This window comes from Euprymna scolopes, chromosome 26 (genome assembly GCF_053919585.1).
Source record: "Euprymna scolopes isolate OS-2025 chromosome 26, ASM5391958v1, whole genome shotgun sequence".
Lineage (NCBI taxonomy): Eukaryota > Metazoa > Mollusca > Cephalopoda > Sepiida > Sepiolidae > Euprymna > Euprymna scolopes.
In genome coordinates, this window is record NC_136507.1 from 73,416,729 (window position 1) to 73,439,178 (window position 22,450).

Sequence of the window (22,450 nt, forward strand, 5' to 3'; positions counted from 1 at the left end):
AATCATGAGCTAACAAATTGAAAAGTCAAATTATGAAATTTCTTTTTGTGGTGTTATTTTATGTAGTGACTATTTTTTTTTATGTAGCGACTATTTTTTTTATGTAGTGACTATTTTTTTTATGTAGTGACTATCTTTTTATGTAGTGACTATTTTTTTATGTAGTGACTATTTTTTTTTATGTAGTGACTATTTTTTTTTATGTAGTGACTATTTTTTTTATGTAGTGACTATTTTTTTTATGTAGTGACTATTTTTTTTATGTAGCGACTATTTTTTTTATGTAGCGACTATTTTTTTTATGTAGTGACTATCTTTTTATGTAGTGACTATTTTTTTTATGTAGTGACTATTTTTTTTTATGTAGTGACTATTTTTTTATGTAGTGACTATTTTTTTTTATGTAGCGACTATTTTTTTTATGTAGTGACTATTTTTTTTATGTAGTGACTATCTTTTTATGTAGTGACTATTTTTTTTATGTAGTGACTATTTTTTTTATGTAGTGACTATTTTTTTTTATGTAGTGACTATTTTTTTTATGTAGTGACTATTTTTTTATGTAGTGACTATTTTTTTTATGTAGTGACTATTTTTTTTTATGTAGTGACTATTTTTTTTATGTAGTGACTATTTTTTTTATGTAGTGACTATTTTTTTTTATGTAGTGACTATTTTTTTTGTATGTAGTGACTATTTTTTTTATGTAGTGACTATTTTTTTTATGTAGTGACTATTTTTTTTATGTAGTGACTATTTTTTTATGTAGTGACTATTTTTTTTTATGTAGTGACTATTTTTTTTTATGTAGTGACTATTTTTTTTATGTAGTGACTATTTTTTTTATGTAGTGACTATTTTTTTTATGTAGTGACTATTTTTTTTATGTAGTGACTATTTTTTTTATGTAGTGACTATTTTTTTTTATGTAGTGACTATTTTTTTTTATGTAGTGACTATTTTTTTTATGTAGTGACTATTTTTTTTATGTAGTGACTATTTTTTTTATGTAGTGACTATTTTTTTTATGTAGTGACTATTTTTTTTTATGTAGTGACTATTTTTTTTATGTAGTGACTATTTTTTTTTATGTAGTGACTATTTTTTTTATGTAGTGACTATTTTTTTTATGTAGTGACTATTTTTTTTATGTAGTGACTATTTTTTTTATGTAGTGACTATTTTTTTTATGTAGTGACTATTTTTTTTTATGTAATGACTATGTGGTGATATCAGGATTTACATTTATTGACCTGGCATGGATGACAAAAAATCAAAGATCATGTGGAACTTTCAAAATGTGAGATACCACAAAAAACATCACGAGTAAAAATTAATCTATGACTGAAACTGAAAAGACCGTGGTCAAGACTACATATGGACTATGCAGGAGCAACGATTAGGATTTATTACCTTATTGTGGTAGATAGTTTCATTGTCAAATGTAGAAAACCTACAAGCAAAAATAATAAACGTTTTGCATCGAATCGTTATAGGGTTCGATATTCTTGATTTCACTGTTTCTGATAAAAGGAACTCAATGCATGGCTAAGGAATTTTGAGCAAAATTTTCTGCAAAAAAGTTTCAGTTAGTAATGGCACAACCGCTCCATTAAGACTTACTGGTCAGGCAGTGAAAACATTTCTTCTTGTGATGGTGTTTTCTTATATAGTAACTATGTGATGATATCAGCGTCACAAAGAAACAAATATTCAAGGATTTTTATATAAAACATTATGGATGGGCATTGTAGTTTACTCATTGTCTTTAGGTTTTGGTTTTGATCTCCGCTCAAATATTTTTCTTTTTTACTTAATCATGAGCTAACAAATTGAAAAGTCAAATTATGAAATTTCTTTTTGTGGTGTTATTTTATGTAGTGACTATTTTTTTTATATAGTGACTATGTGGTGCGTCATTAAAAAAAAAATATATATATATATTTTCTATATTCCTGATGACGAGTTATATTTATTGACCGGGCATGGATGACGAAATTAATGATCTTGTGAAACTTTCAAGATGTGCAATGCCATAAAAAACATCCCCAATAAAATTTAACCTATGACTGCAACTGAACAAACCATGGTCAAGACTACACATGGACTATGCAGAAGCAATGATTACTGTTTATTACTTATTGTGATAGTTTCATTGTCAGATGTCGAAAACCTGCATGCAAAAGCACTGTTTTGAATGAAATCGTTACAGGGTTTGATGTCCTTGATTTCATTGTTTCTGATAATGGAACTTTATGCATGACTAAAGAATTTTGAGATTTTTACAAATGAGTTTCAATTAGTCGTATCAAAACTGCTCCATACGACTGAGATCTAATGGTCAGGCAGAACATTTTTGTAGCTATGTTCAAGCGAGTGTTAAGAAAATCAAATAGAAATGAAACTGAAGATGAATTTTTAATCTTATCTATTACATCCTTAAAATCACCAGAGTTCTTTTCAATATGACCATTCAAATCTCCTGCTACAGCAAGTACTTCATTAACCTTATTAGTTTCTGAAATAAGCCTGGCATAAAACTCATCTTTCATAGCTTCATTCAAACCACATTGTGATTCATAAACAGATGCAAAGTGCCTTCAATAAGTTTCCAGACATTTTTTGTTATGGCCATTTTTACTGATAGTACGCACATGAAACTCTAGTCTCCTTCAAAGTAATCTCCTCTGGTTGCAATGCACTTATTGTACCATTCCAACAACTTCTGGAAGGCCCCCATGGAAGTTCTATGGTGTGAGTGTGTCAATGACCCTCATCACAGCCTCTTTCATCTCCTCAATTGTCTCATAACGACAGCCTCTAAGGTGTTTCTTGAGCTTAGGAAATAACCAAAAGTCACAGGGAGCAAGGTCTGAACTATAGGGAGGGTGAGGAACTGTCTTGATGCCATGACAACATCTTTCTTTCTGATCTTCTCTGAGCACCCTTGGGACAAACTTTGCGCAAATTTTTCACATCATGAATTCCTCGCAAATAATTTTGTGTGCAGTTCCCACACTGACATCAAAATGTGCGCTTATTGTTTCTATAGACATATGACGGTCTTTATCCATGAAATTCTTTATTTGGCCAATCAACTCTAGTCAAATCAAGTGTTCTGACTTCTTTCCTCCTCCCACACCTCATCATCCCTCACAGACTGCCTTCTTTGAATCTCTTAAAAATTGATGCTCGATTCATGCAAAATGGTCCAAAAGCAGTCTGAAGCATTCCATACGTTTCTGTGCCATTTTTTCCAAATTAAAAACAGAATTTTATTGCATTGCATTCTTCTAAAGTATCCCCCATCTAGATTGCATTTTTGAAATTCACTAGTTGTGACAATCGGCCTTTAGTAGGGTGTATTCCAATTCCTGCTGTAGCTGTTCATTTGAACCTGAAATGATAAAAATTGGCCAGTCATCTCATTAGATGTATAGCAATAACTTATTGAATTTTCAAGAGTCTAAGATAAATTTAAATGTCTGTACAAAAAGTCTGGAAACTTATTTAAAGTATCTCGTATTCCTTACATGATCAACTTCAATTACTTTACTAATTTCTCTGCCATAAAAATACCAACACTGTTAATTCTTGGTTTGAACACCGCGTATATCAATGCCCTTTCTTTCAAAAATGTTAGTCTCCTTTTCCATCCACTTTGATCCTCCACAACTATTTTAGGTGGTATCGACCAAGGCTGATGCTATCTTTTTATTATTATTATTATTATTATTTATTTTATTTTTTATTTTTATTTTTTTACTCACTAGGAGTAGTCGCACAAGCCATCATCAAAGATTTCTCTTTGAGAACAACTTGTGATGTTCCCTGGAGTCTGAGTGATAAAAAGTTTCCTCAGATTTCCAGCATTCTCCACCTCTTTTGATAACCTCTGCAGATAAATTTGCATTATCACTGGTCTTCACTGGAATTTTGGTGGCAAAAAGCTTCCTCAAAGTCGCAGTCCTCTTTGCACTCATCCAGCTAAGGTCTGGCTAGTTCTTTATCTCTTTGGTCTTTCCATCCTCCTTAACCTTCCTTTGTTTATTTTGTGTGGTGTCAGTTTTTGGTGGCAAACACAAAAAAAGGGGGTGGATACCAAGGGTGCAGGGTATTAACTTAGAATTATACAGTTTCAGTTTTCATGATTTCATGTGATGTTTCTTAGTGTTTTGCATCGGTAGTAGTTTCTGTATGTCCAGTTTGTGCTCATGTGTTAGTCTCTGCATTCAAGGGTTTTTCTTAATATTTCAGCCATTTGCATTAATCTTACATACTGTATCTTCTCAGCCATCCCTCGGATTCCAATCTCTCTCATTCTCTTTTCAGACTTTTTCGGTATCGTTCTTAGTGCTCCTATTATTATTATCATTTATAGTATTATTATTTATTATTGCTTTTGTTAGTGTTTGTATTGTCGTTGTGTTCATGAATTACTTCCTTTCAACAAGTTATATTGTCTTTACAGACGAAGTGAATCAATATTGTATGATATCTTTTAAATAAAATACTTCACTGATCAGAAAAACACTAAGATCTGCTAATAAGTAATGATAACATATACTATTTTCCTGTGTTTCTTCTTGACGCTGCTAATTGACTAGGTCCACTTGCTCTTATTCGACATTACATTTAATGATGGCAGCCATTTTTCTGGTTCAGTACTTGCTAATATGGGCTCTGTGGAATAGGTTTAAATGGACGGATGAGATACAATGGATTTTCATCTTAAGCAATAGTTAAAAAATTAGACCAACTACCAATTTTAGCTAGCAAGCATATTGTATATGAAGTTTAGGGTATATTTTGTTATTAACCTTATAGATCCTACAAAAATATCAGCTTCTATCATTCAAACTGCATAGCTTAAAAGTGTTGCAAATTTACTGTATACGAAATCTCATTAATTGAAGCAAACTTTTTATAGATCGTTAAGAAATTGGTTGTATTTTGCTTTTTTGGATTATATGAATGGTATTGGGATCAGCCATAAGAAATGGTATGGGCAGCTGTTATTAAGATGAAGAAGGGTAAGACCAATGATACTCAGGTGTTGTTACAGAAATATTGAAGGCTGTAAGTTTAACAGGCATAGAGACAGGCTTTGTTCTAATGACCTCAGAGGAAGATTAAGTTTTAAGAGGAAGTTTTATTTTACAACTATAAAGTATATGTTTCATATGACATGCATTTATATTTTATTCGTAAAAAATCTGCTATAAGTAATTATATATATGTGTGTGCTTTCTATTTGTTTTACATAAGCATTGATATGCTGCTATACATTCATGAGCATGTTTCAGTCAGCTAGTTACTTGTAACTAGAAACCTTTTCAGACGGTATAGCTTATATGAAAGCGAAGTCTGGTCTGCAAATTTTATATATATATATATATATATATATATGAAAAATTAAAAAATTTTACAGTTTAAAGATGAAACAAGTGGAGAATCGCTTTCAATAAATAAACATGTTTATTTATTGAAATTAAATTCAGTATTTCAATTCATAACAGAATCTTCTTCAGGAAAATAGTTTTTTTTTTTTATTCTTTTGTTAAAATTTTTTTAATCCTTATATTTCACCAACATCTGAAGGAAGATGTGCCAAGCCTTACCATTGCCATGGTATGTAAAAAAAAAAAGAAGAAAAAAGAAAAACCTGTATTTTTCTGAAGAAGATTCTGTTATAAATCGAAATATCAAATTTAAAATGAAACTTTTCTTTATTTTCCGCAGATCCATCACTCGAACAAGCGACTATCAACGTAACGGGGAATCGTGTTATTGTTTCTTTGGAAGGATATTTTGACAACTGCAGCATGTGCTTGTATACTAATAGCATCTCGAAATGTGAAGTGTAAGTTTTTAAAAAATTTTTTCTGAAATGCAATTATATTGCAAACATTCTAAACATAAAGTATACACTTCATATGTCATACATTTTTATTTTATTCATACAGGGTTCACCATAAGTAATGATGTGTATGTGTATATGTATGTGTATATGTATATGTATATAGTGAAAAGGATCTGTGCTTTCAGCAGGACAAGGCACCAGCCATTATACTGTGCTTGTATGAGACTAGCTGGACGACATTCTACTTGGTCGATGAATTGGCAGGTGTTTGTATAGTCGTCTCTTTTACCAGATTTGACCTTTCCCAACTTTTTCATGTGGATGGTTCTCAAAGACTATTCTACGAAACTCCAGAGAATAGTTGAACTTAAAGAACAAATCTGACCTGCCATTGATCAAGTGCTGTTGGAGCTGTATGCCAAAATACGCTGCTTAGTTTCTGAAAGGTCAGCAAAATGCAGTTTGGTGTATGAAAATGAAGCCTGGTCAATGAGAGTTGAGGACATGCCTTGCATGAAGAAAAATGGTATGAGAATGATACAATGGATGTGTAATGTGAGTCTTAAAGACAGGCTTAGATCTGATGACTTCAGAGGAAGATTAAATCTGATCAGTATATGTGTGCAACTCAGGAGACTTTGACATGGCTTCATTGAACAGTTGAGATAGCAGTGTCAGTTAGCAGAGGGAAGGTTATAGAAAACATGGGAGGAAGTTATTAGGATGGACTTGAGAGAAAGAGGGATAGATAAAAACCTGGACAGAGATAGGTTACTTTTGAAGTTAATTTATACAAACCATCCCACACATGCAAGCATGTAAAATAGATGTTATATTGAATATAATGGTGATGATTGAGCTCTATATGGAGAACAAGCACAACTTTAATAAACATGTTTTATTGTTGCTATGCTGCATCTGAAATTTGTAAACTAATAATCCAATTAGGATCAAATTTTGACATGAGCCGTTTGAAGGTTAGTATTTTATAAAAAAATATGACGTTTATTTATTAGTGGTGCCATTTATATATATCTGGCCAGGGACTTATTTATTCATCTATTCTATTTCATTTTTTTTTTTTTTTTTTTTTTTTTTTTACCTAGGTTTCATTTCAATAAGAACTGCTTTTTTTTTAGTGTACGATTAAAACTGTTAAATCTTTTGCTTAAAGTTGCTTTTGTTAAACAAAAATTTAATTTCATTTTTTTTCCCAGCATTTTTCGGAATAATGTAACATTTAATGACGTCAAGGCTGGTATAAAATATCTTTTGAATGTAAGTTGTAATGCAAAATGGAGCCAACCACGGGAAGTTATTGTCCGTAAGTTAAAATTTATTATTTTTAATTTTTCAACATTATGTCTCATGTTGAGGCTAAATGTTTTGTGAATGATTTTTAATTTCTTCTGTCTGTAACTAGAAACCTTTTCAGACAGTATAGTTTATATGAAAGCGAAGTCTGCAAATTTTGTGTGTATATATATATATATATATATATATATATATATATACATATATGAACAAATGATTAATAAAATATGTTTAAAGACATCTTGAAAAAGAGTTAAAAACATATTTAATTTTAAAAAAGGAAGCACAAGATAAGTGGATAGTCCTTAATCCGCGGAGTTTCGAAGAAATACTCTCCTTCTCATCAGAGGGCAGGAATTAGCAAAATGCAGGATCGGATTTTGCATATAAAAGTATTTAATGAAACTACAAGTAAGTCAAAGATACAAGTAAGTCAAATGGTCCAAAATCATCCAAAAGGCAGAGTTCCTAGGAAAAAAGCGCAAATGGAATGAATTCCAAATCATTAAAAGAAAAGCACTAGAGATAATATTTAAAACACGTCTGTCAAGGCTGGATGAATCAAAAAAAGATGATTTTGGACCATTTGGAATTTACCCATTGGATTGAAATTTTAAATTCGACCATTTTGGATTTTACCATTTTTGGATTTTTACCCTTCACCGGACTATCCATTCATGTGAAATCTTTTTATTATTTTTGTTTTGCCTCCTGTTCCCCTTACCTCACCCTTTTTTTAACCAAGTAAGATCTTTGACTTACTTGTAGTTTCATTAAATACTTTTATATGCAAAATCCGATCCTGCATTTTGCTAATTCCTGCCCTCTGATGAGAAGGAGAGTATTTCTTCGAAACTCCGCGGATTAAGGACTATCCACTTATCTTGTGCTTCCTTTTTTAAAATTAAATATGTTTTTAACTCTTTTTCAAGATGTCTTTAAACATATTTTATTGATCATTTGTTCATATTATAAGCTCTATTTCCTTTTCGGTTTTATTGAGCTTTTTACATCTGGCTGAGTTTATTTTACTTGTAAATATTAAGTCTTTAATATTTATAATATATTTTAAGTTTACCATTTTGATTACCTTAGTAAACTTATTGTAACTTTTATTTTATATATATATATATATATATATATATATATATATATATGAAAAATTCAAAAATTTTACAGCTTAAAGATGAAACAAGTGGAGAATCGCTTTCAATAAATAAACATGTTTATTTATTGAAATTAAATTCAATATTTCAATTCATAACAGAATCTTCTTCAGGAAAATAGTTTTTTTTTTATTCTTTTGTTAAAATTCTTTTAATCCTTATACTTCACCAACATCTGAAGGAAGATGTGCCAAGCCTTACCATTGCCATGGTATGTAAAAAGAAAAAAAGAAGAAAAACCTGTATTTTTCTGAAGAAGATTCTGTTATGAATCGAAGTATCAAATTTAATTTTAATAAATATGTTTATTTTTTGAATGAGATTCTGCACTTGTTTGGCTTTAAACCGTTAAATTTTTTAATTTTGTATTCCATATTAACAGTGACTATAAACACTAGACCTTCTATTACTTATATAGTAGCTGTATATGCCTGATATTGCCAGGTGGCGGGTTTAGTCACATACTATTTAAGATACATCAAATATTCTAAATTATGATTTTTCTGAAAGTTGACCATATTTTGGATTTTTGGAAGCATAAAACAACCATCTTCATCTATGAAATTCAAACAAGGAAATAAAATCTCGTAGCTTAAAGGGAAATAACTCATAGTTTAAATGTAAACTTAATGACATTTTTAAATGCAGCTGATGTTAAAAATCAGAAGCTTGAAGACGTAATATGATCAATTCTCCTTTGTGATTGCGAAAGTTGGACAGTAACAATGGTGGCTGAAAGTCATTTGGAAGCAGCAGAAACATGGTTTTTAAGGAGAATTCTACGAATCTCATGGACAGAAAGGAAGACAAATGAAGAATTCATACGTAAGGCAGAGTACAGCAGATCACTACTCAATAACTTCCACGAGAGACAGTTAAAGTTCTTTGGCCATTTAATGCAGGCAGATGGCTTGGAAATAATGCTTGATGTTAGGAAAAATCACCAGAAAAAAGAGCAGAGAAAGACAACAATCAAAATTCACTGGCGATCTCAACAGGAAACACAACTACAGATCTCATCAGAAAGACCGAATGAACAGAGGAAAATGTAGAGCCATGATCATTGATATCTGTAATAATAATACCTGAATCAGATGTTGATTTTAATAATAATTAAAATTAAGATGTTGATTATAATAATAATTAAAATTATGTTGATTATAATGTTGATTATAATGTTGATTATAATAATAATTAAAATAATGTTGATTATAATAATAATTAAAATAATGTTGATTATAATAATAATTAAAATTAAGATGTTGATTATAATAATAATTAAAATAATGTTGATTATAATAATAATTAAAATAATGTTGATTATAATAATAATTAAAATAATGTTGATTATAATGTTGATTATAATAATAATTAAAATAATGTTGATTATAATGTTGATTATAATAATAATTAAAATTAAGATTTTGATTATAATGTTGATTATAATAATAAAAATAATGTTGATTATAATGTTGATTATGATAATAATTAAAATTATGTTGATTATAATGTTTATTATAATAATTAAAATAATGTTGATTATAATGTTGATTATAATAATAATTAAAATTAAGATGTTGATTATAATAATAATTAAAATTATGTTGATTATAATGTTGATTATAATAATAATTAAAATTAAGATGTTGATTATAATAATAATTAAAATTAAGATGTTGATTATAATAATAATTAAAATTATGTTGATTATAATGTTTATTAAGATGTTGATTATAATAATAATTAAAATTAAATAAATAAGTATGTTTATTTTTTGAATGAGATTCTGCACTTTTGCACTATTCTCTAGTATCAGGTTGTCATCAACTAATACCCTCCATGTCGTTAGTGACCTTTGACCTTGACATACATGTGGGAGCATTTCAGATGACTAACGACGTGTGACATGATCATACCAGTTAAGACTTTGTCGTGCGAAACAATTTCTCATTAAACTTTTACAATGAGATCAACAATTTTCTCCATCATTAAATCTTTTTTTACCAATTTCTTCTGTATGATGTTGACTGTATCAAAGCAGATTCCAAACATATTGTGGTTTAAAATAAAATACGCATCAAGTGCGCTTGAAAGCCAAATCACAACGTAATATTAGGAAAATAAACAAATATTTTACTTGTTTGAATTTATCACAAATATATTTCGGAGGTAGACTCCATCTTCAGTGTGTCCTGTTTGCTGCTGTAAATTCTAGACTCTAGACTTCTTTGTGTTTCTGTGTGTGTGTGGAGAGGTGATGCTCACAGCATTCTTTCTAGCTTTGACAAAGTACAAATCGGCTTCACAATCTAGTGGGGGACGATTTCTTCTCTTACCTACACACCCTTTTCCACACAAAGGATGTTACTAGTCTTTCTCTACTTTGTCAGTATTTTTGTGGCAGATGCTCGACTGAGCTCTAATTTTTATACCCCTCCCCATAAAAAATTTGCAGAAAGGACCTGTCTAGCTACACCACTACAAGAAACTTTTTCTTTCTCCTATCTAAAACCAAATGGAACTTCCAGGAACAGTTTCTTTCCAAGAAATTTTTCAACAGATTTATCTAATTTTATTTTTGTTCTTTGAAATGAAAAAATCTATTTAAAGAATAATGAATTTTGTTTCTGTATGTTCTAATATATTTTCAATTATTTTATGAACCTAACCAATAATTGACCCTAGTGACCCCTGATAGAATAAAGAGACAAGGCAACAAGTAATCAGTAAGGGAAAGGGGAGACATGAATAAATTCCAATATATCATTGGATTCTACAGAAAAATGTAAAACTTATTGAAACTCATTTGAATTTTCTGTTAATATATTGATTTTTATAACAAACTAATAAACAAGCGTTAATTTTAATACATAGAGAGATTGCTGGATGAATACAAGTGAATCAAAACAGGCTCAATGAGAAAATGTCACAGGCAGAGGTCAAAGGGTCAACAATGATAATTGTTGTGAGAAAGGAAGTAAATTTAAGGAAAGGGAAGTGATGTAATGTAAGAGTTCGTGTTGTACGAACATCTCTCAACAAGTAAAGATAAATTAGTTTAGGATCAAAAAGATACAAAACATCTTTTTTTTTTTTTAATCAATATGTCACATATTCTGAAATATTTTTTTAATATTATTTTTTTGTTTGTTTGTTTTATTTTATTATTTTTTTTTTTGTTTTAGCTCCACTTCCACCTACAGACGTTAAGGTTTTACCAGCAACACGTTCAATTAATGTCAGTTGGAACTTTGATGACAGCAAATCAGTAGTTGAATTCTGGTCCATTTCTGTTAATGGATATACCTATAACGTATATAATAAAGAATATAGAATACAAAACTTGACTTCTGGAACTGATTACAATATTTCAATTTCGAGCTATGCTGCTGGTAAAACCAGTGTCATTAAAAGAAAGTTCACAAAAACTTGTAAGTATTTTTTTTATTGTTTCCTATGTTGTTATTATGTTATATTATTTACCTTGTTTCCAATAAGTTAGGTACAAGGTCTCGTGTGAGTTTGATGAAAATGTTTCCGTGTAACAAACTGGATTTGAACTTGGCATACCCAGGTTTTCAGTCTGTGTTAACCACTTAAGCACCATCATCCTCATGTTATATTATTTCATATTCTTTGCCATTCTGATGGTGCATAACTTTTAACCTTTCACATTACCCCCCCCCCCCAAAAAAAAAACCTAAATGTCCTTCCATTGGCTTTCATTGACGGAAATAAAATGTACTTGACACAGACCTGCACCTGGCCAGAAGAAAAAAAAATGTCATCCATTGACACAAAAAATAACTCTTTGGAAAATAAAATATTTGGTGATAGATTCAAAACACTTGATAATTTTATCTGTTAAAGGTTACTTACAGACAAGAATACCTCATCATTAAATAAATGCCTTAGAGACATGACTATATTGATAGTGAAGGCGTCCTTGTAGTGTAACTATATTGACAGTGAAGATGAAATCCCAGAATAAGCATTTAAAGATGTGGATGTTCCAAATCATTATATAAACTAGCTCAATATTAACATTGGAAATTATTGGTGATTGAATTTAAGAAAAACATGTGCATCAATTCCTATAAATATCCTAAATCATTATATAAACCAGCCCAAAATTGAGATCGAGAGTTGACTGATGATTGAATTCAAGAAAACTACTAACATCAATTCCTATATGTCCTCCAACTTTCTCACTTACACTTATGTCTGTGTATGTATGTGTGTGTGTATATATATATATATAGAATGTATATGTAGAAATATATTTTATTATATATCAATCCTTATATAAGAAGCTCAATGTAATTACGGAGTAATATAGAGAATAAATGAAAAAGTTATATTCTAAAATTCATGATGTTGACCATCTTATAATTTATTCCTTTAATTCAGTTCACTTATACAATTCTTGACAGTATCTGTTTCGTAGCGCAAAATCAATCCCTTAATTATTATATCAATCAGTGAATCTATTTTGCCCTTAACTCATCAAAAGAAATAGTAACAATCAATCCGTCAAAAGGAATTGAAATGTGATTTGACATGGTAAAAATCCAAATATTGGAAGAGAAGCTGCAGTTACCTTTATATGTTTCCATTACGCCATATTGAATTATTATCAAACAAAGTCATTAAACCCAACTATTTGTACTAACAATTTAAATTAATTTATGAATCTTCCACCAAAATGTTCTATTTAATAATTAGTAAATTTATTAATTCTAATTTGTATATACATACTTATGAAAATATCAACAAATTATAAACTATTATACATGTTTGTACATACGAAACTAAACTAAAATAAGCTAAAAAAAAAAAATACGGCATAATCATATTGACATACCGGTTCTTGTCAGATCACAGAAGTTAAGCAATGTTGAGCTTGGCTAGTACCAGATGGGTGACCATTTGGGAATTCTAGGTGCTGTATGTGCTCTCCGTTTATCTCTGCATTTGTTTCCAGTCATCCTGAACCTCCACTTACCACTGGTATTGAACAATGTCGACTCTTGCTACAATTCCATACGCAGCACCCTTACAGTATCCATAGTCTGTCAAGACTGAAGGAAGCTACTATATATATATATATATATAAAATCAGTTTTTGTTATTCTTTTAAGTACATCAGAAATAAAACTTTTTTCCTCAATACTAAACAAGTGCATCCTTAACCACTTCCCTTTCTTTCCAGAACAGGGTAACTTACAACTGAATTTTACCAAATACTTTATCCATTATGCCATGGTTTAGAGGTTACATCTACCAAAACGTTATGTAAATAATAGTCAAGATAAGAACAGTCGCTTTAATAATATGAATAATCAATCCTCATTTTAAAAAATTCAGAAACCTAATAAAATTGTATGTTCACTTTTTATATTTGTGTGTGTAGTGTACCGAACACAAAAGAAGACCTTATCAAGGCTGTAATGAAAAGAATATCTAAGAAGGGAGAAGACTGGTAAACCATTGATATAGGTTTTATTAACTAACAAAGAATGTACGTGCTATACTTCTCATGCAGTGTTGTAATCGCAGAAAGGCTTCTTCCAGCCAAGGGGGATAACTTATGTCATTTTATTACCACTAGGGGTCCTTGGAAGGGATAGTCAAAAAGACAGGGGGGACAAGGGTAATTTAAAACTATAACAAAGGCTTTATTCAACTGAATTCTACAGGGTGGCCGAAAAGTCCCAGGACACTATACATGTATTTTTTATAAAACACAGTATTTTTTAATGAAACACACAGAAAACATATATATTCAACAAAAAAAGAGAACTTTATTAGAAACAAAGCAGAAAACAACTAGAGTAATTTAGTGGTCTAACTGACAAAACAGAAATTTTTAAGCAAAATTCGACTTCATTCATCAACATAGTCTCTTCTGAGTTGATACATTGATTCCAAGCCTTTTCTTATTACTTGATGCCATTGTTTTTTGTTTTTGTAGAACAATTTATCTTTAACCTCAAGATATGCCTTGGTTTCTATTATCATTTCTTCATTAAAGTCAAATCTCTTTCCCTGAAGCATTCTTTAGTAGTCTGAAACAGTCAGTAGTTACTGAGAAATAGATCTAGAAAATAGGATAGGTGCGGAAGTAATTTAAAGCACAATTTATGTAGTTTTGTTATGATTGATTCTGTGATTGATTTGTTGCATGATGCATTGACATGTGACTCCCCCCTCCCTTTTAGGGGAAGGGTGATTTTTACGTTAAAATGCACCAATAATGTTATATAATATTCACTATTGTTTATTTATATTGACAGCGAAGGTGAAATCCTATATGGTTGTTACTTTATTTGGGCGATATGCCAGATTTAGAGAAATATTTTCAGTGAAAATTTAAGTTTATGATTAGATGTGAGAATAGGAAAGACATGTTTCACGGTAAACAAAATAATGAGTTCAGAAAGCATTTATTCACAAAAAAATACTTTATATATGTTTAAAATGGAAGTTTACAGTAACAGGAAAAACATAGAAGGTTTGTGAATATTTTTTAAGTTCTTGTAAAACAAGAGGGATTCATTAGCTGAGATATTGAAGAAGTCTCAATCGATTAATTAAGAGCCTTGTTTTATAGCAGTCAGGAAAATCTAAGTTGATACATTGATTCCAAGACTTCTCTTATAACTTAATGCCATTTTTTTTTTTTTGGGGGGGGGGGTGTAGAACGATTTATTTTTGGCCTCAAAATATGCCTATCATTTCTAATATCATTTCTTCATTATCATTTTTTTCATTAAAGTCAAATCTCCTTCCCTGGAGCATTCTTCAGTGGCCTGAAACAGTCAGTAGTCACTGAGAAAACAGATCTAGAGAATAGGATAGTTGTGAAAGTAATTTAAAGCACAATTTATGTAGTTTTGTTATGGCTGTGATTGATTTGTGACATGGTGTACTGACATGGTGAAAAAAAGCACTGTTTTTCTTCATTTGTGACCCCCTATTCTTTTTGTGGGGGGAGAGGAGGGTGATTTCTACGTTAAAATGCACCAATAATGTTATATTATATTCACTATTGTTTATTTCATCTTTTCTCAATTGAACAAAATATTTTTGCATCCCTAAATATGGAGGCCAAAACCTTGCTTGCTGATATTTGCTGCTTTGATTGGTTTAAACGTTTTGTCTGCTGCTGTTGACTCCTCTGACTTTTGATTTGACTTCAGAGTAAAGTGGTGGATGTGTGTTTCATCTACCATCACATATTGTTGCAAAAACATTGCATTGAAACAGTTACAAATCATGCTCTGAATCATCGATGTGTTGTTGTTTTTGATCGACCATGAGCAAATGTGGTACTCGCTTTGAATGTAGCTTTCTCATTGACACATGTTCATGAAAAATGGTGAATAAATTGTATTTTGATATTTTCAACTCTTCTGCTTTTGGAGAAAATGAGTTTGTGCTTTCTGGAACAACTGCCGAATTTAGGCAACCGGAGCATTCAGTATCAGTTCCCTCTATACAGCTGTATGTGAAGTCAGCATATCACCTCTTAACCATTACTTCTGATGAAGTAGTCTGAATAACATCAAGCCATTGCTTTGCTTGAATAGTATATTTTTCTCATCAGGAAGCAATGCTTTATCAACAAGCAAAATTCAGATTTTTTTTTTCGTTAGTTTGAACATTTTCAAGATTAACTTCACTTGTAATATCTGTATCACTTGTAATATCTGTATCACTGTAATATCTGTATCACTTGTAATATCTGTATCACTGTAATATCTGTATCACTTGTAATATCTGTATCACTTGTAATATCTGTATCACTTGTAATATCTGTATCACTTGTAATATCTGTATCACTGTAATATCTGTATCACTTGTAATATCTGTATCACTTGTAATATCTGTATCACTGTAATATCTGTATCACTTGTAATATCTGTATCACTTGTAATATCTGTATCACTTGTAATATCTGTATCACTTGTAATATCTGTATCACTGTAGTATCTGTATCACTGTAGTATCTGTATCACTTGTAATATCTGTATCACTGTAATATCTGTATCACTGTAATATCTGTATCACTTGTAATATCTGTATCACTTGTAATATCTGTATCACTTGTAATATCTGTATCACTTGTAATATCTGTATCACTTGTAATATCTGTATCACTTGTAATATCTGTATCACTTGTAATATCTGTATCACTTGTAATATCTGTATCACTTGTAATATCTGTATCACTGTAATATCTGTATCACTTGTAATATCTGTATCACTTGTAATATCTGTATCACTTGTAATATCTGTATCACTGTAATATCTGTATCACTGTAATATCTGTATCACTTGTAATATCTGTATCACTTGTAATATCTGTATCACTGTAATATCTAAGCTAATAATCCAATTGGGTTAAAATTCTGCTATTTAAAAGTTAGTACTTTATACAAATAATGTGAACATTTTGTTATTGATGCCATGTATATATTAGGTTCAGAATGATCTGTTATTCTATCCTTAAAAATTGTGTTACAAATTGGTTTGTATTTTCGCTTATAGGATTATATTATCTATATATTAATACGATAGCGTGTGTGTTATTTTGTGTGTCATGCTTACGTCTTTTTTCTTCTGAGTGACTGTCCTTTTAATTGTTATGACCTTCCATTTCTTGTAATAAATAATTTTACCAAAAATTCTTTATAATAATAAAAGGATTGTTAAGGTAGAAATGAAAAAGAACAAGGCTTACCTATCTAAAAACAACTTATATGAATACATGTTTCATGCTGCACAGTTGAAGTAAGACTGGATTTGTCCTTTTATTAAAAGAATTAGGTAAAGTGCGTGTCAGTTAATGATAGTTCTTTGAGGTGCAGTATATCATCAAATAGTGATAGCCATGCCATGAGATATTCACATTTTCTGCAAGGAATTTAAATGTTAGACTCTTGGAAAGGATGCTATCAGCCACTGCAATATCTGCTTAGAAAAGTTTCTTATAATTGTTAAAGGAAAAGAGATCAGTCTTGACCTAATATGCTTTTCATCAAAATTAGTGTCATCCTCCCCTCCATTTAAATCCAACGTCAGTGATAATCTCATTGCAAGAATCTCATGTTTTTTTATATTTTTTATTTTCAGATCCTGAATGTATGGCCATTCTCCAGAAGGTCAACTCGACAACAAGTTCCGTAACTGTGATGGTGTCAAAAACCCAAAACTCATTTGATTACTATGAATTTGAATTACTGCATCAAGATGGAGTTAAGGAAATAAAAAATGTTTCCAAAGACGAGAGAACAGTTGAATTTTCTGATTTGCAATCCGGGATGCAATATGACATCCGTGTTCGTACGATACGTGGAAATCTTAAAAGTGAACCTTGTAAATCAACGATCACAACAGGAACCTGTAAGCTGATTTGTTGTTTCTCGTTGTTTTTAATGTTTCAAATTATCGTACTATATTTGCCACCAAAATTCTAAATAATCATCATCATCATCATCATCATAATTTAACATCCATATTACATGCTGGCATGTGTTGGACGACTTTTAGAAATTGACTTTGAAACTAATTCATTTCTTACCATATTCTTATTTTACCCCTCTTTCTTTCAAGCCCATCCTTACGACTTCCTCCCATATTTTTCCTTGACTTTCCTCTGTTGATTGATGCTACTACCTCAACTGTTCTACATCTACTAACATCAAACACTATCATCATCATCGGTTTAACATCCATTTTACATGTTGGCATGGGTTGGATGGGTTTTAAACTCATCCTGCTACCTCAACTGCATGTTCTACATCTACTAACCTAAGGACTCTTATCCACTCTTTCAATGCGATCATTACAAACAGTCTCTCATTTTTACAAAAATCACAATAGCAATTGTCTTATTTGATGAATTCTTGTAATTTTTTAATATATTACTTTCTTCGATATGACAATAAGGTAGATAATATTTTTGCTTAAAACGACATATTTAAAAATTCGAGCTGTCGACCATAGCTTAACAAACACCTAATCTTCCTCTGAGGCCATAATCTCTAAGCATGACTGGCATTATGTGCTTTATGCCTTATAGTGAGGACTATCCGGCATTGCCCGGGTGTTTGGAGGTGTGTGTGGAAACTCCTGGGATGGGGGGGTTAAAAAAAAAAAAAAGTAAGTATGAGGATCGAACCCGAACCTTTGAGGCAAAGTTGTAAATTAAAGTGTGAAAAAAAACCCAAAAAAACGTGCGACGTTAACGATTGCCCCACCACGAGATGCTAACGGAAACACGTTTGAATTTATTTAATTACTTGGATTTGGCAGGTGCCCGTTTTAATGAGTTAATGAGGTCAAGTTTGACTGCGGGATTTTTATTTTCCCAAGATGTTATAGGAAAAAGACTAACCCACATGCGGTGAGCGACAAATGTTGAATATTTATCTTCCCGAAATCGAGCAAATTAAATAGACAGGCGAGCTTCGTTGTTAACTGTGAGATATTACGATTTATATGTGATATAAAAAGTCTTAAAAAGTTGTGAAGCGACCGACTGCTTCTCTGAAAAAAGCCTTTTGTAGACACACAGAAAAAGTGAACACACATACATACATACATACATACATTTTCGCTTTTATATTTATAGATTATTTGATATTTTTTATAGCATCCAACTTTGCTATCTGATCTGTAATTCAACCACTGTTTCGAAGTAAATGATTGATAAGTTTTGCTGAAAACTTGCAATTCAAAATACACAATGTGAATAGATCAATGAGAAGTTCCTTTTTAAGTAGAAATGAAGATCGAAATGTTTTTGATTTAAATATGAAAGATCAAAAGTTGTTGTTAACGTGAAAACGTACCACTTGAAATAACATTGGAGAAAAAAAAACAAAAATTAATGAATTTGTACTCTTACCCTGTGTGCTAATTCACCCAAAAATACAAATGAGATTCTACATTTTAAGCAATTACATGTAAACAGCCTTAAGAACTGAACTTGATATGGTCATTAGTTGGATTTACATCTAATTGTTCAACTTCTTAAATCGAGGAACATTTATTTGAATTTATTTTAAATTGCCACCAAAAAAAAAGGGTTCTAATTTTCGCAAACAAGATAGAACAAATATATTTGTAGATGACCATCAGAAGAATGAGAAGTATCTCACAGCTTCTTTCCTAGAACTAGCTGCCTGTGGAACACAGTTCCATTGGACTGCTTCCCAGCTGACTACAGTATGGTAACCTTCAAGTTATTGTTGAACCAGCCCCTTAAATAATCAAGTTCTACCCAATTTACACCATTAACGATTACTGTACACTACCACATTAGATTTATTAACCCTTATCCCCAAGTGGCTTTCGGCCTTGATAAGTGGTGACTCCCTCGTAAAAAAACAAAGGAGGTGTGGTATATAAGTAGCAGTGAGTAGTATAGACTTTATGCTGTGAAAAACCCAAGGGAGTACTAATTCCCAATGAGTTATGCATAAACTCTGTGATTAAAGAAGTCATTTTCCATATAATGCCATTATATCTTTCCGGTTAGGCATTGCCTTAATGATGATAAGGAGTTGTCTTATTAGAGGCGACACTATACAGTTGAAAGAATCATTTCACATGACACATTAGCAAGCCAAAGATTTGATTTGATTGGATGTAGCTTCATGCTTTACATAAGTTGAAGATTGATTGCAGGCACTTAATATCTGATTTAGAAGTGATATCTTTGCATGGAATTGTAACAAAAAACTTTAAGAACTCACTTAATGCAACAAATATTCATTTGATGTGCTTGATTGTAATGAGCTTTTGAAGTTTGCACTAAATTGTTCACATAGGCACTCGAGACCCTCTCTTGCTAACAACCCAGATTTTACATTAAGTTGTTCAAAGGATTGTGAAATCTGTTCTTTCAGTTCAGATCACTTCAAGTATCAGTTCATACAAATGCTCAGGAATAGACCGCTTATATCTCAAAACAAAGGGAGATAACTGAACATAAAGAACATGAATTTGAGACAAAAATAGAATGATCAGAAGTGCAAAACATGAGATGATTAGAGATATTTGCCAATAATGATAATCCTCACAGGGAACAAAATTAGCAAAATTATTGGTAGCGCTAACAAGAGAATGCGAGAGACATCAGTGCAACCATACTTTGAAAACACAGATCCTTTTTTTGTTAAATTTTACTTGGTATTTACTATTAAATCCTCAATGACCGTCAGTGATTGGCTAATGAAAAAAAGACATTTTGCATAGCAAGCGGCACAATTCATTTATGTAAGCAGCGATAAGTCAACTGGTTCAGATACAAACCTTTTGTGCTGACTGTGCTCATTTTGGGAAAACAATATCACTTTATCATCGCAAAAGGAAACACTGAAAGCAACATTTTGTTCGATGAAAATAATCATAAAAGTGATTTGGCATGAAAGAAAGCATCATTTGCCTGACATGGAAAGAATTTGCTAATATTTTGCGTATATAATATAAAATTAAGTTTCTGGTCTGATTAGAATCTGAGCCTTGCATTAACAAACAGAGTTTGGATTAAGCAAGTAGAATGAACATAAACAATTGAAATGTAGAGATGTTGCTGTGAATGTTAGGTTGAGGAGTTTAAATGTTGAACTCTTGGGAAAGGTGCTATCAGTCATGGCGATTGGTAGTTGGAAAAGTTTCTTATAATTGTTAAACGAAAGGAGATTTGTCTTGACCTAACATGCTTTTCATCATAATTAGTGCCCCCCCCCCATTTAGTACATGCAGTGTCCCTCCCATTTACTACTAATCTCATTGCAAGAATCTCGTTTTTATATTTCTTTTTATTTTCAGATCCTGAATGTATGGCTACTCTTCAAAATGTGTCCATTACAACAAGTTCCATAACTGTGAATGTGTCTCCAACCACAAACTCCTTTAAATATTATGAATTTGAATTACAGAACCAAAATGGAATTACGAAAACAAAAACTGTTTTAAAAAATGACAGACATGTTACATTTTCTGATTTGGAAGCAGGGACACAATATAACATCCGTGTTCGAACGATGAGTGGAAATCTTAAAAGTGAACCTTGTCCATCAACAATCACAGCAAGAACAAGTAAGCTGATTTGTTCTTTCTCACTTTTTTTAAACATTTACCATCAAAATTCTAAATCATCATCATCATCAGTTTTACATGTTTTTACATGCTGACATGTGTTGGACGACTTTTAGAAATTGACTTCTAAACTAACCTATCTCTTACCATGTCTTTATCCTTATTTCTCTCAAACCCATCCTCATCACTTCCTCCCATGTCTTCCTTGACCTGCCAACTAAACCTACTACCTCAACTGTTCTACATTTTCTAATCCATACACTTGCACCCATTCTTGTGATGTGACCATACAGTCTCTAATTCTGCACATATCTCATTATATTTAAAGCATTTAATCTTTCTCTGATGTCATCAGATTTGTGCCTGTTTTTTTAAGATGTGCATTTCATGTCCATCATGTATTTTGCAGTATGCGCATTGTACGTTCGACGACATGATGAGAATTGTAAAGTTTGTTTGTTTATGATTTTGCAATGTTTGGCTTACCTTGATAAGGCTGAATAATATACGAAAGTTCATTTCATTACAGAATTGGTCTGCATGTATAAAACCACACTTGGAACATGTGGTGCACTGTCGTCATGTCCGTTCTTGTCTGATGCACAGGAAAGAGAGAGAGAGAGAGAGGGAAGAGGAAGTTGATATCACCACCTTTTGTCTGAAACATGCAACAAAGGTGGCGATAATCGTATATATCTTGAAACTGAAAGTGTTGTGCATCGTGTCCATGTGTTTGCTACGCATGAAACTCAGACTAATGTATAATTTCAAGCTGCTTCTTTGTTATGATAATCTATATATTAATACGATAGCGAGTGTGTTATTTTCCGTGTCACGCTTACATCCGGGTCGTTTAATTGATATGTACTTTCATTTCTTGTAATAAATAATTTTACCAAGAATTCTTCATAAGTTTTGGTTTCAGTTTTGATTATAGCTGAAGGAACTCAAGTTATATATTCTTCATAAGTTTTGGTTTCGATTCAAGCTGATG

The 22,450-nt window shown here is 31.1% G+C and overlaps 1 protein-coding gene across 1 annotated transcript in view; it reads left to right on the forward strand.

The window, feature by feature from the left end:
- Positions 1-22,450, forward strand: part of LOC145248182 (tyrosine-protein phosphatase 10D-like) — a 236,166-nt gene that overhangs the window by 137,476 nt on the left and 76,240 nt on the right. The window contains exons 8-12 of the mRNA XM_080110035.1: positions 5,743-5,863; positions 7,081-7,187; positions 11,529-11,774; positions 17,482-17,751; positions 21,187-21,456. Of these exons, the coding sequence (XP_079966161.1) occupies positions 5,743-5,863; positions 7,081-7,187; positions 11,529-11,774; positions 17,482-17,751; positions 21,187-21,456 (1,014 nt within the window). The remainder of the gene's footprint in view (positions 1-5,742; positions 5,864-7,080; positions 7,188-11,528; positions 11,775-17,481; positions 17,752-21,186; positions 21,457-22,450) is intronic.